This window comes from Sus scrofa, chromosome 8 (assembly GCF_000003025.6).
Source record: "Sus scrofa isolate TJ Tabasco breed Duroc chromosome 8, Sscrofa11.1, whole genome shotgun sequence".
Taxonomy (NCBI): Eukaryota; Metazoa; Chordata; class Mammalia; order Artiodactyla; family Suidae; genus Sus; species Sus scrofa.
Window position 1 is genome coordinate 27,819,515 of NC_010450.4, and position 14,091 is coordinate 27,833,605.

The 14,091-nt window shown below is 35.7% G+C and overlaps 1 protein-coding gene across 11 annotated transcripts in view; it reads right to left on the bottom strand.

The window, feature by feature from the left end:
* The window catches only part of ARAP2 (ArfGAP with RhoGAP domain, ankyrin repeat and PH domain 2), a 189,152-nt gene that overhangs the window by 48,102 nt on the left and 126,959 nt on the right, over window positions 1–14,091 (bottom strand). For 9 of the 11 annotated variants that reach the window (XM_003128906.4, XM_021101087.1, XM_021101090.1 and 6 more), the window contains 5 exons: window positions 13,036–13,141; window positions 8,884–9,031; window positions 7,331–7,399; window positions 4,611–4,685; window positions 611–728 (listed from right to left, as the gene is read on the bottom strand). In XM_003128906.4, the coding sequence (XP_003128954.1) occupies window positions 611–728; window positions 4,611–4,685; window positions 7,331–7,399; window positions 8,884–9,031; window positions 13,036–13,141 (516 nt within the window). The remainder of the gene's footprint in view (window positions 1–610; window positions 729–4,610; window positions 4,686–7,330; window positions 7,400–8,883; window positions 9,032–13,035; window positions 13,142–14,091) is intronic. The other 2 variants (XM_013978574.2, XM_021101091.1) reach the window with 1 other exon arrangement.

The following is a 14,091-nucleotide window of genomic DNA, read 5'->3' on the forward strand; positions in this document are numbered from 1 at the left end:
GGTATCATTAGAATGTTAGCCTTATTACCACTGGGTAGTCAAGGTGTTTTAAAAGCTCTTTATCCTTCTGCATCTGAGATAAAAGATGACAAAATATCTGATCCCTTTCACTAAAGATAGATAAAAAGGAAAAAAGAAAACCCAAAAACCAAAAAGTAAGTTTCTGCTAGGCTTAAAACAATTATTTTAAAAAGTAATAATCTTTTAAATCAGCCTTCTTGTTCTTACTAAATAACTAGGATACAGGAATAAGGTGGAAGAGTGAATGGTGGTGGTACATTGAGAATGCTGTTACAGAGTTGCTTGTTCTTTTATAAATAAGGCCTTATTTCCGAGGCAGCAACATCCATGCCTAATGCTTTACAGTCTATGTTTATAAGCAATAAAATAATCTAATTATTTCAATGAGGAAGGTCCTAGGAGGGCAGTGGCACTCACATATATCAACACATGCACTGGTAGAGACAGGAACTCGTAATGAGGTATTAAGCTTTAGAAAAACAGAAAATATTAGGAATGACTTGCAAAATAAAAAATATATATACGAAATACAAAAAATTTCTTCCAACTCTAAGGACTTTTAAGACTCCCTAGCATGAAAACTACTTACCAAGCTCTTCATTTTCTATGACTTCAAATGTGGCCCAGATATCATCTTTCATAGGAATTATATTTTTTATCGCTAATATATCAGTAGTTAATTCTTCTGCTTCCATCACAGGAGATATCTGCAAGAGAAGCAAAATTTCTTCAAAATATACATCAGACACAGATGTAGCCTTTGCTAGGGTGGGAACAGCCCCTCATGCCTGTACCCACCACCTAATGATACTCCAAGTTTCCTCTTAGTGTCTTTAACTAGCTTCTTAAAGCTCATGGAGAAAACAGCTTATTCAGATCTTCTCCACATAATGTAACAAAAATTACAAAGTGGACATAATCAGGAAGATAATTTTCTTCTCATTTAGTAAACAATTAGATTAATTCAAAAGGGAAGGATATACCTATTCATACTCAGAAAGACCTTTAACAGAGAGCAGATCCAATGATCTTGTTGGGATAAAACTTTTTACTCTATAGTTCTACAATCAGAAGTTCAAAGTGGCTTGTTTCGTTCAGCTTCAACCCTAAATTATACATGATCACCTGCTGTCTCCCATGCCAAAAAGTCCCCGGGGTTTAGTGGTCTGTGGGTTATCTTGCCAGGCCAAGTGACAGAAGGTGAGATCCCGAAGAGTGCTGGAGCCAGGCTTTCAGGGCACAGGCTACTGTCTGCAGTATCAGCTGGGAAGGCAAGGGGGCAGCTCTGTAAGAGCCTCAAAGCCTCAGGCTACTGCACAAGCACACCACCTTCTTCAGGGACTTGGGGGATTTTTGATTTGTTTCTTTCTGTTTTTCTTTTCGCCAGTCTTAAAGGCACACTGGCCAAAAGAAGTTGGCTTTCTTCAATTAGAATTCAGTAATAACATTAAACAAAGAAAAGATGATAGAGCATTAGAATATAGAGAGCTGCAACTTAGTACACATTTTCAGTAAAAGTAGGCACCTGTTAAAAAATTCCTTAAAAAATGTGCTCACTTCCATGTCTTCTGTCCATTTTTGATCATAAGCATATTGTATACATATAAATAACACAAAATGTTTTTCATTACAGGTAACTCATATAGTTCATCTTATGGAGTTCATGAAATTTAGTGCTTTCTTTGGATTATATTAATGATACCACAAAGTCCATTATTTTCTAGTTAGGAAAGCCCAATGTAATACAACCGTAAAAGCAAAAATAAATTTAAAAAATTAAAATTATAAAAAAGTTAGCATCTGGGAAAAGTAGAGAACTTTAAGCAGCAGAAACATTAGTAGATGAGTCACTTCAGTGATGCTGTTCATCTGAAATGGCGTTACAATTTTTTAAGTGTGGTCCTTTCTTAATATAATAAATTAATGATAAATCCAACTAGAGAAAGAGTTGGCAGGAAGCTCCTCAGGTTGACTTAGGAATAGAAGACCAGAATGCACCCTCTTATCCCACATGACCCCCAAGGCCCCTCTTTACCACACCTAGGACTCCACCAAGCACACTTTGGAAATCATTACTCTAAGGAATATGCACATCGGTATAGTGAACATCAGGTTTGGAATATGATGATCAAGTTTGCATCTAGGCTTTAATGGTACCAATTCTCAGTTTCTATTCATACAAACTTGAAACATCCCCTGCTTCACCTATCTCCTTGGGTTGAGATGATGATTATCTGAGATAAAAATAAGAGTTGTGCAAGGTCATAAATATTAAACAAATGTTAATCATTATTTCTGCATTTTTTGGTCACGTTTTCAAGAGAATTCAGAGTTGTTGTAGGTGAAACTGGACAGTCCTTTATGTGAAAATATTTAAAATATGAATGTTGCTCAATTGTAATAACTTTTGTATGGCTTTATTAGTAAGATCAAGTTAAAATGAGCCACAAAAGGGTTTATGTGTAAGGGGAGTTTAGTCGTGTGCCTTGGATACCTCTTCCCACATTAGTGGTAGACTAGCTACTGATTAATCTCTACTGGTTTCTCATGTTCCCTACAATCAACATCACATGGTCAGTGTAACAAAGCGATGTGGCCAAGGAGAGGCAAGACAGCTCTAGTAGTTCAATTCCACGACTAAGCCAAAGTGTCATAACACATTATCATTAAAAACATACAGAATAATCATTATAACACATTTGACATAGTGAAAGTCCAGAATGAAAGTCCAGATTAAACAATCTTGAGCTTTAAAAAAGATAAGAAGCTAAAGCTGTTAGATGGCAGCATGTGTCTTTTGCATACAGAGAAAGTAATCTTCTTAAGTAGGAATCTGAACCATCAGTGTTATTCTCCCTAAGGCAGACTAAGTACAGAATATGGTAGCATGAGAAGGATCTTTTCAATTCAGAACAAATGTCTAACTAATGTTCTCAATAAAGGGAAGAATTATCTAATATTCAAGTACATTGAAAGACTGGAAACGAAATACAAGTATACAAGGATGGGGATTAATCAACATCATTATCATCATCATCAACATCAACATCATCATCATCAACATCAACATCATCATCATCAACAACACACCATCACCATCATCACCATCATCATCATCATCAACACACCATCACCATCATCATCAACACACCATCATCATCAACATCAACATCATCATCATCAACATCAACATCATCATCATCAACAACACACCATCACCATCATCACCATCATCATCATCATCAACACACCATCACCATCATCATCAACACACCATCACCATCATCATCAACACACCATCACCATCATCACCATCATCATCATCATCAACAACACACCATCACCATCATCACCATCATCATCAACACACCATCACCATCATCATCAACACACCATCATCATCATCAACAACACACCATCACCATCATCACCATCATCATCAATAACACACCATCACCTCATCATCAACACACCATCACCATCATCACCATCATCATCAACACACCATCACCATCATCATTAACACACCATTACCATCACCTCATCATCAACACACCATCACCATCATAACCATCATCATCAACACACCATCACCATCATCATTAACACACCATTACCATCATCACCATCATCAACACACCATCACCATCATCAACAACACACCATCACCATCATCATTAACACACCATCACCATCATCATCATCATCATCAACAACAACACACCATCACCATCATCATTAACACACCATCACCATCATTACCATCATCACCATCATCAACACACCATCACCATCATCACCATCATCAACAACACACCATCACCATCATCATTAACACACCATCACCATCATCATCATCATCATCAACAACACACCATCACCATCATCAACACACCATCACCATCATCACCATCATCATCAACAACACACCATCACCATCATCATTAACACACCATCACCATCATTACCATCATTAACACACCATCACCATCATCACCATCATCATTAACACACCATCACCATCATCATCAACAACACACCATCACCATCATCATTAACACACCATCACCATCATCACCATCATCATTAACACACCATCACCATCATCATCATCAACACACCATCACCATCATCATCATCACAGTACTACTAGCAGTAGCTTATTAAGCTACTACTTATATACTGAGCAATTTGCTAAGTGTCTTATAGGCAAGATCTTATTGAGTCCTCACATCAATGCTATGATACAAATTCTATAATTTTCCCTCATTTTATAGGTAAGAAGATTGAGGCTAAGTTGCCTAATATTAAGAAGGTAAGAAGGGGAGGAGCAAGGGTTAGGGCTAAGGTTGTTTTGCAGATTCTATGGAACATTCTAATTACAACCCAAAGAATATAGGATGGTCCCTTTCCAAATGACTAAACACAGAATTTCCAGAGGATGTAAGTATGAAGAGTCAAACCTGTCATGGTTTGAATTAGACATGTAAAGTAAAATAGAAGAAATAATGGAAAATTCAAGATATGCAAACTAATGCTAACACTTATGATTTCCAATATCACTCTTTATATTCATCTTTAGGACTCACCCGGATTATAATACTGCAGTCAGGTTCCTTCCTTTCTACATATACTTCAATTAACAAATCTCCAGCCTGGGAAACCTAGAAAAGGGCAGATGTGAAAACAGCAAATGTAAGTATGTTGCAAGAATACACAGTCCTAAACATATTTCTAAAGACTTTATAATAATGAAATGAGATCAATCCCCCTGCTAACAGCATAATGATACCCATTTTCCAGATGTGATTATGTAAGGACTAGGAATCTATGCAAATGATATGATCAGCAACCACAATCACAATGCGATTTTTTATTTCTTACTCAAGAGTTTAGTGACCTCACATACCCTTAAAATTCTTATTGGGGAGTTATCGTCATGGCTCAGTAGTAAAGAACCCCACTAGTATCGATAAGGATGTGGGTTTGATTCCTGGACTCGCTCAGGGGGTTAAGGATCCAGCATTGCCATGAGCTGTGGTATAGGTCACAGATGTGGCTTAGATCCCGCATTGCTGTGGCTGTGGGATCTAATTCAGCCTCTAGCCTGGGAACTTCCACATGCTACAAGTGTGGCCATAACAAAAGCAAAAAAAAAAAAAAAAAAAAACCGAAAACTTACTGAAATAATGAATTTGGCTAGAGTGAAACAGAAACAGAGATGAAAAGTCCAAATTGAAATGTGAAGATAAATTAGGTCAGAGCTATATTAAAATTACAAATAGAAAAAGTATAGTTAGCAAAGAAAATTAAAAGTGAAGTGATGATAGATTAAGGAGCTAATTATCTTTAGCTAAGCATCAAGTGCTAGGTTATCTGGGTTACTGCTATACCCAAGAAGACATATTAAGTGAAGAATAAAATATACAAGCCAGAAAATAAAAAGCATAATTGCTATGTAGCTTGACAGCATAATGTGGAGAAGATTAACAAAAGAACCAAAGAAATCTATGAAAAATATTTTGAATTGCTTTTTTCAGAAATTCCCTTGCTCTATAACCACTTAGAAATAACATCCATCACTCATTTTTTTAAAAAAAATCATATGGAGGAACAATCATCCCGAAGTTAAATTTGCCTCAGAATAAAACCTGATGAGTAAACTTCTGGGGAAAACATTAAAGGCATTAAAAATGTACTTTGAAGAAGTGTTCTTAGTTATTCTCAAGGCTTAGGAAAGCTTATTTCCAATTTTCCTTTCTCACTTTCAGCACCTCACAAAAATTCTAGGGAAGAAAAGATACAGTTGACATTTTTATTTTTCCCTGTGTTTGCATAAACAACTCTCCAGGAAGGACACATTTTAAAAATTAAAAAACCAAACACAAAGAACGCATAGAGTGCAGCCCAAAACAAGAAAAGCTAAGAAATTCAAACAGAAATAAGACATAGAGACTGTCAGAAAACTACTTCAGAGGAGAGTTTTCAATGAATTAGAGATAAACTCCAGCAAAAGAACAGATTTTTTCCCCCAAACTCTTCTGCTTTCCTTGCCAAATCAGTCTCTTTTATAGACAATTATTTTCTTATTTTCACTTACTTCTACTTAATTAAAAAACATTCAAGACTCATTTCTTTATTGTAGTATGAATATAAATGATAAAACTGCAGAACGGTATTCATACTTTATCCAATATCAACATAGAGCGTGTTGCCAAAGATTATCCCTTGGGCTCAAATAATCCTTTATTTCATAACTGAAACTCTCCCCCAAAAGCAAGAATCCAAGCAAATTAACTGATAATAAGCCACATTTTTTAGTGTTACACCTAGCTCTCTGGAGGGTGCATTAATTACTTTCGGTCAAAATGGAGGGAGTACTTTCTTAGGGATTTAAAAACAAAGTATTAGTACTTGGGCGTCTAGGCACTAGGGTGAAAGTCTTTTCTCATCTTCCTCACATGGAATGGTAACTCCTAGGGCTTCTCTAATTTGTATTGTAGGAATGAGGCAACCTTAGGATTTGACTAATAAGGAAGCATTCACCTCATGCTCTGAGTGTGTCTCTGAGGAGAAATATTTGATCCAGTTCTATTATTTACATTGGTACCCTGAATCCACTACAATCCCTAGTCAGAAGAAGATGATTAGAGATCAACTCTAAGAAAGTCTACGGAATACTCATCAAATGAGGAACGGTACCCTGGAAAAGCTAAGTGCAACCTGAACAGAGAAATCCAATATAAGGTGACTGAGGAAAGCAAGAGAAGACATAGAAAAGTCAACCTAAGACATAAATTAACGTAGGTTACAAAGAGCATGTGAGAAACATTCCCACCATTGCAATCATCCAAAAGCATGCAAAGCAAAAGCATATAAGAAGTAACTTATAATTTCACAAGCATAATGGAAAGATGCTGGGAGTCTGAATTTTCAATATACTCTAGCATTTTTTCTTTTTTTTTTTACTTTAAATGCTTCCTTTGAAATCCACTAGTATTTTTAACAGTGGTTTTAAAAATGAACACTGATTTTTATAAAGGACATGTTGATAAGACTAAAACTGATTTTTGCATCAATGTTTTGAAAAACTCATATTAGCATACTTGGCTATTTCGTATTTATACATTTTGCTGCAGAATTTCACAGCTACTTTATCTAGGTTCTTTTTCCCCATTACTTTCATTTTGCTTCCAATAGGAATTTCAAAATAAATACAATAAATGTTTACTTACAATGAACTGTTTTGTTTTTTATTGTTTTTAAAAAACTTTAAAAATGTATTGGAGGTCTAACTATTACTACTCACTTGAGTGTCTTTCCACTTGGTAATAAAGCTATTTTCTATGTCCATTTGTTTGACTTGGTCTTCTTTAACCTGTTTAAAATATAATTTTGGACATTCTAATAAAATAAAAGGAGTGACGGTACTCATCCTCACATAAACTTTTTTCAGGAATTTAAAGATCAACATGTTAAAAACAAATGAGAATGACCATTTTAATCAGCGTGGGCTCACACAGCTAGGGCAGAAATAAAGCCAACAGGATAGAGCCTCATAAAGTTTAGAACATCTTATGATGACACCACTTCAGGCTGAAGATTCCATCAATGGAATCTCCTTTGCTGAGTTGACTTAATAAGCAAAGGAGTGATGACTGGTTTGATAGAGTTTATGTTGGTTGAGAGTCAAGACTCATTTCTCAAACAGAAATATTCCTTAAGTGCCTACGAAATTTCCACCATTTGGTTAAAGGTGGACTTAACAAAACTATGTAGATAAACATTATTATTAATGTAACAGTACAAAAATAGAAAATAGAGCATGCAAAGCCATACTTTTTTAAGTCTTTCATTTCTCAGCATCAGAACTATTGCAAAGAAGTTGCTATTGATCAAAAACAGTGGACACATATAGAAAAGAAATAAAAAGGCAATCAAAGAACAAAGAGAATCCAATAATTCTAGTGCCCATTCCTTATACATTAAGATACAAACTATGTTATTTTATTAAAATATAGTTTATTTTCCCTTGCTAAGGAATGTTCTGATCAGTTATTATAAGAAGGTAAGAACTCTATAAAAGGTAACCTATTACATTAACCTATTTGATTTCATCTGGTACATACACAGCCCTGGAAAATAAGAGGTCTTATACAAGACTATTTAATAAAATGCCCTGAAAGGTTAAACAACAAAACTGAGATGGCAGAAATAGTTAAGCAATGGAGCTGGACCTTTGACCTAAATCCACTGTAATCCCCCCATACCCCCATATTCAAATCCTAGGCTTATTTCCTCCATTTTTATTTCTTTAACTAAGATATAATCTCTACTCTAACAGTTTTCTCAGGAAATGTGAAAATAAAAATCTCATAAAATAGCAAATTGAAAAGTCAAATAATAAGAACAGAGATGACCTAGTAAAAAACACAGAATAGTATTTCACAATTTTCTTTTTTTTTCCAATTCATGCACAATTAAAAGAAACTAAAATGCTTTCAACTTTAAAATCAATCGGCCTGGTGTTTATTACTGAATTTGTGAAATTCATAATTTCACACCTCTAAGTAGATATACTTAATGCATACAGATACTGAGGAAAAAAAACATTAAAAACACTATAAATAGAAATATTCTGCCCAACAGACACCAGATGGTAAAAAAGCTTTAAAAGCTGCCAAATTTAAATGAATAGTTGCAGTTTAAAAGCTAGTTATGTCTAAATAATGATCATATGGATAGCCTTTATTTTTTTAAATATTCATAAAGACCTGAATAAAAAATCCTAAAATACATATTTTTGTTTGCAAACAGTGACATCAAAACTATTTTAACAAGGGAAGGATTTAAAATATTTACCTCAAATATTTCAACATAATTATTAATTAGATCCTCGATGACATTCACTTCTTCACTAGTTTGTCCCTTAGTTTGAAACAAACAGGAGGAAAAGACCAAGGCCAAATTATGGGCGTTCATGTGATTGATTTCTGAACATTTCTGAACCCTGTGAGAGAAAAAGCGGAGCTTGTTACAACGCATTTCTATTTGAAAATGTAAGCCTTCATATTCATTCATCCCCTTTTTTTACATATAATGATTTTTATTTTTTTCCATTATAGCTGGTTTACAGTGTTCTGTCAATTTTCTACTGTACAGCATGGTGACCTAGTTACACATACATGTTTCCATCCTTTTTTCTCACATTATCATGTTCCATCATAAGTGACTAGACATAGTTCTCAGTGCTACACAGCATGATCTCATCTCATTGCTAATCTATTCCCAGGGCAATAGTCTGCATCTATTAACCCCAAGCACCCCATTCCCTCCCCCTCCCCCTTGGCAACCACAACTCTATTCTCCAAGTCCATGATTTTCTTTTCTGTGGAAAGGTTCATTTGTGTCGTATATTAGATTCCAGATATAAGTGATATCATGTGGTATTTGTCTTTCTCTTTCTGACTTACTTCCCCCAGTATGAGAGTCTCTAGTTTTTGTTTTTGTTTTTGTTTTTTTTTTAACACACACATATGTAAGGTCTCTGATATAAGCGGTGCAGTGGTGATTGAAAGAAAAATACACAGTTCTTTCTTCCAGGTAACTTACAGTTTAGTTAAGAATGTAAGAAGAGAGTATGGCTAAAGAAGATTTTAGTATAAGTTACAAAGCTGTACTGGATCCTCCCTTCTTCAAAGGAAGAAATCCGCCCCCTCCCCCCACCACTCCCCAAATCCAGACAATCCACTAATGGGCAACCTGCAACTAAGGCATAAAAGTGTGCTTGCAGAATGCTGTCAAATGACTTGTGAGGCTGATGCATAAATAAAAGAGGGGGAGAGGGCAGTAGCTAAGCAGGAAACAGGGTAAGAATGGTGAAGTTGGAGGCATATAGAAGAAAATTCAACGTTCAGGGACTAGGCTCCATTTCCCATAAAATACGTATCAAGTGAGAAAGTGCCTGGAAGCAGGTGTTAGGATGGTTATTCAAAATAGGCTATTACCTCTCAAAAAGTAACCACTTAAAAATACAATTACGCTTTTCTTGGATTTCACTAATGGCTTTTTACAATGAACAGACATGAGCAAAAGTCAATTCTCACGGTCAGTAGGCTACAACACTTGAGTCTTATAAAGAGCATTTAAAGTACTCACAAACAGTTCAAAGTGATTAAAAAGAAAAAAAGCCATTGCCCCAATGAAAGGAAATTTACACCAATAAAAATGTAGAACTCTAAGTGATGCCCATGGAAGTTTCTGTTAATGCTCTCTGTTACCAGCTATAGATAGAACTGCTGCTTGACTGCCTGTCTAATTACATTTGCAAATTTCTAAAGTACATGCTCAAAAAGGGAGACCAACCCTGTCAAATGTATAAAACAAGACTAAGGTAACTACACCTGGCTATAAAGAGCAAAGACTCGAGTAGGTACAAGAAAAATAAGCAAATGTGACAGCCATGTGTGTGTGTGTGTGTGTGTGTGTGTATGATAGTGTAAGAAACTCACAATGAAATGCCAAGTTGCGCAGCAGAGACAGAGCAAGTGCGATCGGCATACATGATTTCCGGATGCAAAAGGCATTGCAAGTTAATAGAGGAAGATGTCATAATTGTGGCCATCCCTCTCGAAACAACCTCTGTACTTTTCATCACACTAGACTGTAAACATCTGGAAACTTTGATGTCTACTTCTGTTATTAGAATCTAAGTATCTTAAAGTCAGAAACTTTGAGCTAATCACACGGTAGTGTGTTATAAATACTGGTGAATGGAATTAAGTCAATGTTAGTCATGGAGGAAGTGATCTGTTATTTAGGGAAGGGATGGAGGTAAATGCTAAATCAATCTGACTTTATCCCAGTTGACCTCTCAGACTTTTGACAACACTATCAAACACTTCCACCTCTCTTGAGACTTCCTTCTGCAATAGCATTCTCCTCTAGTACCCTTCGCCTCTCTTCAGATTCTATAGCTGCTTTAATTTTTGCCATAAACATGTACCCTATGTATTTTCTTTTTCTTCCTTTATTTCCCTGCTCCATCACTAGCATCCCCAAGTGTCCCATAGTCAGCCAGATCACTCTCTTCCCATACAGCCCTTCTCATCAGAAGCCCACGGAAATTGTTTCTGAAATAGTTTCTCTGCCTCTATTCTTACCTCTTCCCAATTAATCCTAAGATGTGGGTTATTATTCTAAAACAGACTGGATCAGTCATTTCTTATCACTTAAAGGAATGAAATCCAAATATTTTTACATGACCAACAGAGCCTTTCACAACCTCCTGTCAGCCAGCTCTGAGCCATCTCATTTCTGAGCACATCTACTTCCTAGAAAACATCTTCACTCACATCTCATACTTATTTTTCTTCTGTGCCCAGTTCATGCATCCCTTTAAATCTGAATCATTACCTGGACCTCAACACACAATGAATCACTCAATCCTTTCCCTATAATTCCACGTCTTATGCTAAAATTTTCCATTTTAAAATTCGTCTTGAAGGTTTTGTGTTTTCCTAAAAAAAATAAAAATAAAAAACGCTCTACGGCATCCCTGTGACTTTCTACTGTGATGTCCCAGGGCTCCTTGGTGCTATTTGGAAACTGTCAACTTAAGACTATTTTGTCATTCACGTATTATTATAAAGTATATCGGTTTGACCTTTTACAGCCACACCTGCGGCATATGGAGGTTCTCAGGCTAGGGGTCTAATTGGAGCTGTTGCTGCTGCCCTGTGCCAGAGCCACAGCAATGCCAGATCCAAGCCGCGTCTGTAACGTACACCACAGTTTACAGTAATGCCAGTTCCTTTAACTCACTGAACAAGGCCAGGGATTGAACCTGCAACCTCATGGTTCCTTGTAGGATTCGTTTCCACTGCACCACGACAGGAACTCCTCACATGGAATCTTAATGGGCATTATGTTGTACATAGTAGTGGCTAAAATGTACATTAGTTGAAGAAAAGGATGAGAAAGGACTCATTATTTGAAGTTCAAATGTGAAGTTTAAGAATTATGTATAATTCAATATTTAAAATATTATCATGATAACTGCAGCAGCCTGGTGACATACACAAACTTCTGAAGAAAAAAAAATACGTCCCAATGTCTCATAAGCATAGAGATAGGACTAAACAGTACATAGATTTTTATTCATATGATGGCAGTAAGAAAATCAGATTTATACGAATGGAGTTTACATGTATGAGAAGTGGTGATTGGAAATGAAGATAAAGAGAAAAGACAGATTGTGGAGGATTTATAAATTTGAACTCCAAATAAAGTACTTTTAGTAGAATTCATAGAAATGTATTCAAGGGAAGACTGCATTCACACAGGAAGCTGCAAACAATATATTTCTTAAGCAATATTTATACTGATTTAAGTTTTTGTAATAATTCTTGCTCATAGAAAAATAAGCAAATCTTCAGTTTGTTGACTTAAAACGTTATTCCAAACATCTCCACCCTTCAGATGTCATTTCTCAAGCCACCTCTTATCCTCTCAAATGCAGGGGTTTACATGTCTTGACATAGAAAATGTTTTTGACTTTTCAGATTCCCTCATCTAAGCAATTGCCTGACTCCAAAATATTGGAGTCAGGTTAGATACAAACTCATAATAAACAAATAAGGGATTAAGAGTCCACCAAGAAAAATACGGTGTTCATAGATTCTTGCTATTGAATTCTGGTCCTTATACTTCCTTATCTGCTCCAACTTCCCTCTTTATATATTTTAAAATTCTTGCTTATGCACCAGATGTATTTGAGGATGCAGTCAAGATTATTTCTAACTCATTTAAGAATTCTCTGGGACTATTTATCTGAAATGTGTCTTAATTATAGAGATGCTGAAGTTGGAATTCCATTTTGAAACTATTCTTAAGATATGGTGAAAGGTTCACACGCATGTGTAAAAGGTTGACCACAACAGTTTAAATTTAAGAAATAATGGCATGTTGAGTGCCATGTTTGAAATGTCTAGAAAAGTTCATGAATCCACCCACCTGTAAAGGTGTTCAATTAGAGCTGCCAATGTTGCTCGGTTGACCCCAGGAAGAGTACGTATAAAGGCTCCATACTTTTTTATTCTTTCCTTGTCATCTTGGGTATCTAGAATTTAAATACACACGCATATAAAACTTTAGGCCTAAACTAGTAATACATATTACAAAATGCCTTAGGTAAGTATTTTAAACCAATATTCACAGTTGTATTTCACTGATTCGATTAAGTTTCAAAAGAAAAACATTCAAACTTCTCTAAATCTAGAAAAGTATTTACATAAATATTCTATGGTTATATGTTATAGTTCTTATACTTTGTAATTCAAAAAAAAAAGCACTTTAAAAACCCATTTTATCTTTGACTTTTCCGATTACTGAACTTCAACTGAAAGGAATATATACAATTAGTAACAAATGAGAGTAAAAATTGAAGAGACAAACCAAAAGGATTTTAACTGTAGTTTTTGGAAGGTTTTCACCATTTATTTGAAAATGACATTTGTGACCTTTTTTCCTTGTGGAATCATAAAATTCTTCCCTAAACTCTGAACCATCTCAGAGCTATGAACGGTGCCTTACCCCATAGATTGAGATAAAAGGCTTTTTCCCAGCCCCAGAGACTTCAACTCTTTGGAGAAGGTTAGGGGACAGTGGAAGAAGTCATATGCAGGCCCCAGTAACCGGTGTACACTGAGAGGAAGAAGGACCCTCTGCCCTTCTCACAGACATAACATACTTAGTCATAGGGAGGATGAGATGGAATTAATCTCCTCCACTGTTCTACCCTCAAGAAGGTAAATCCTTAGAGAAACTATTTAGGAACCTACAAAGTTCTAGACTCTAGAAGCTGTGCAGTGGTAGTCTGGTCTAACTTACTCACTCACAAGGGAAATAAAAGACCTCTCTTCAAATGAATAACTTGTACTGACTTTGTAACTCAAGGGGAATGCATTTATATATTCCCTCTCAATTCCCAGCTACCTTTGGAAACAAGCCTTTTTCATTTTCTGTTTAGCCCTCTGCATTCTATTCACAGAAAGCCAGCAGCACATTAAT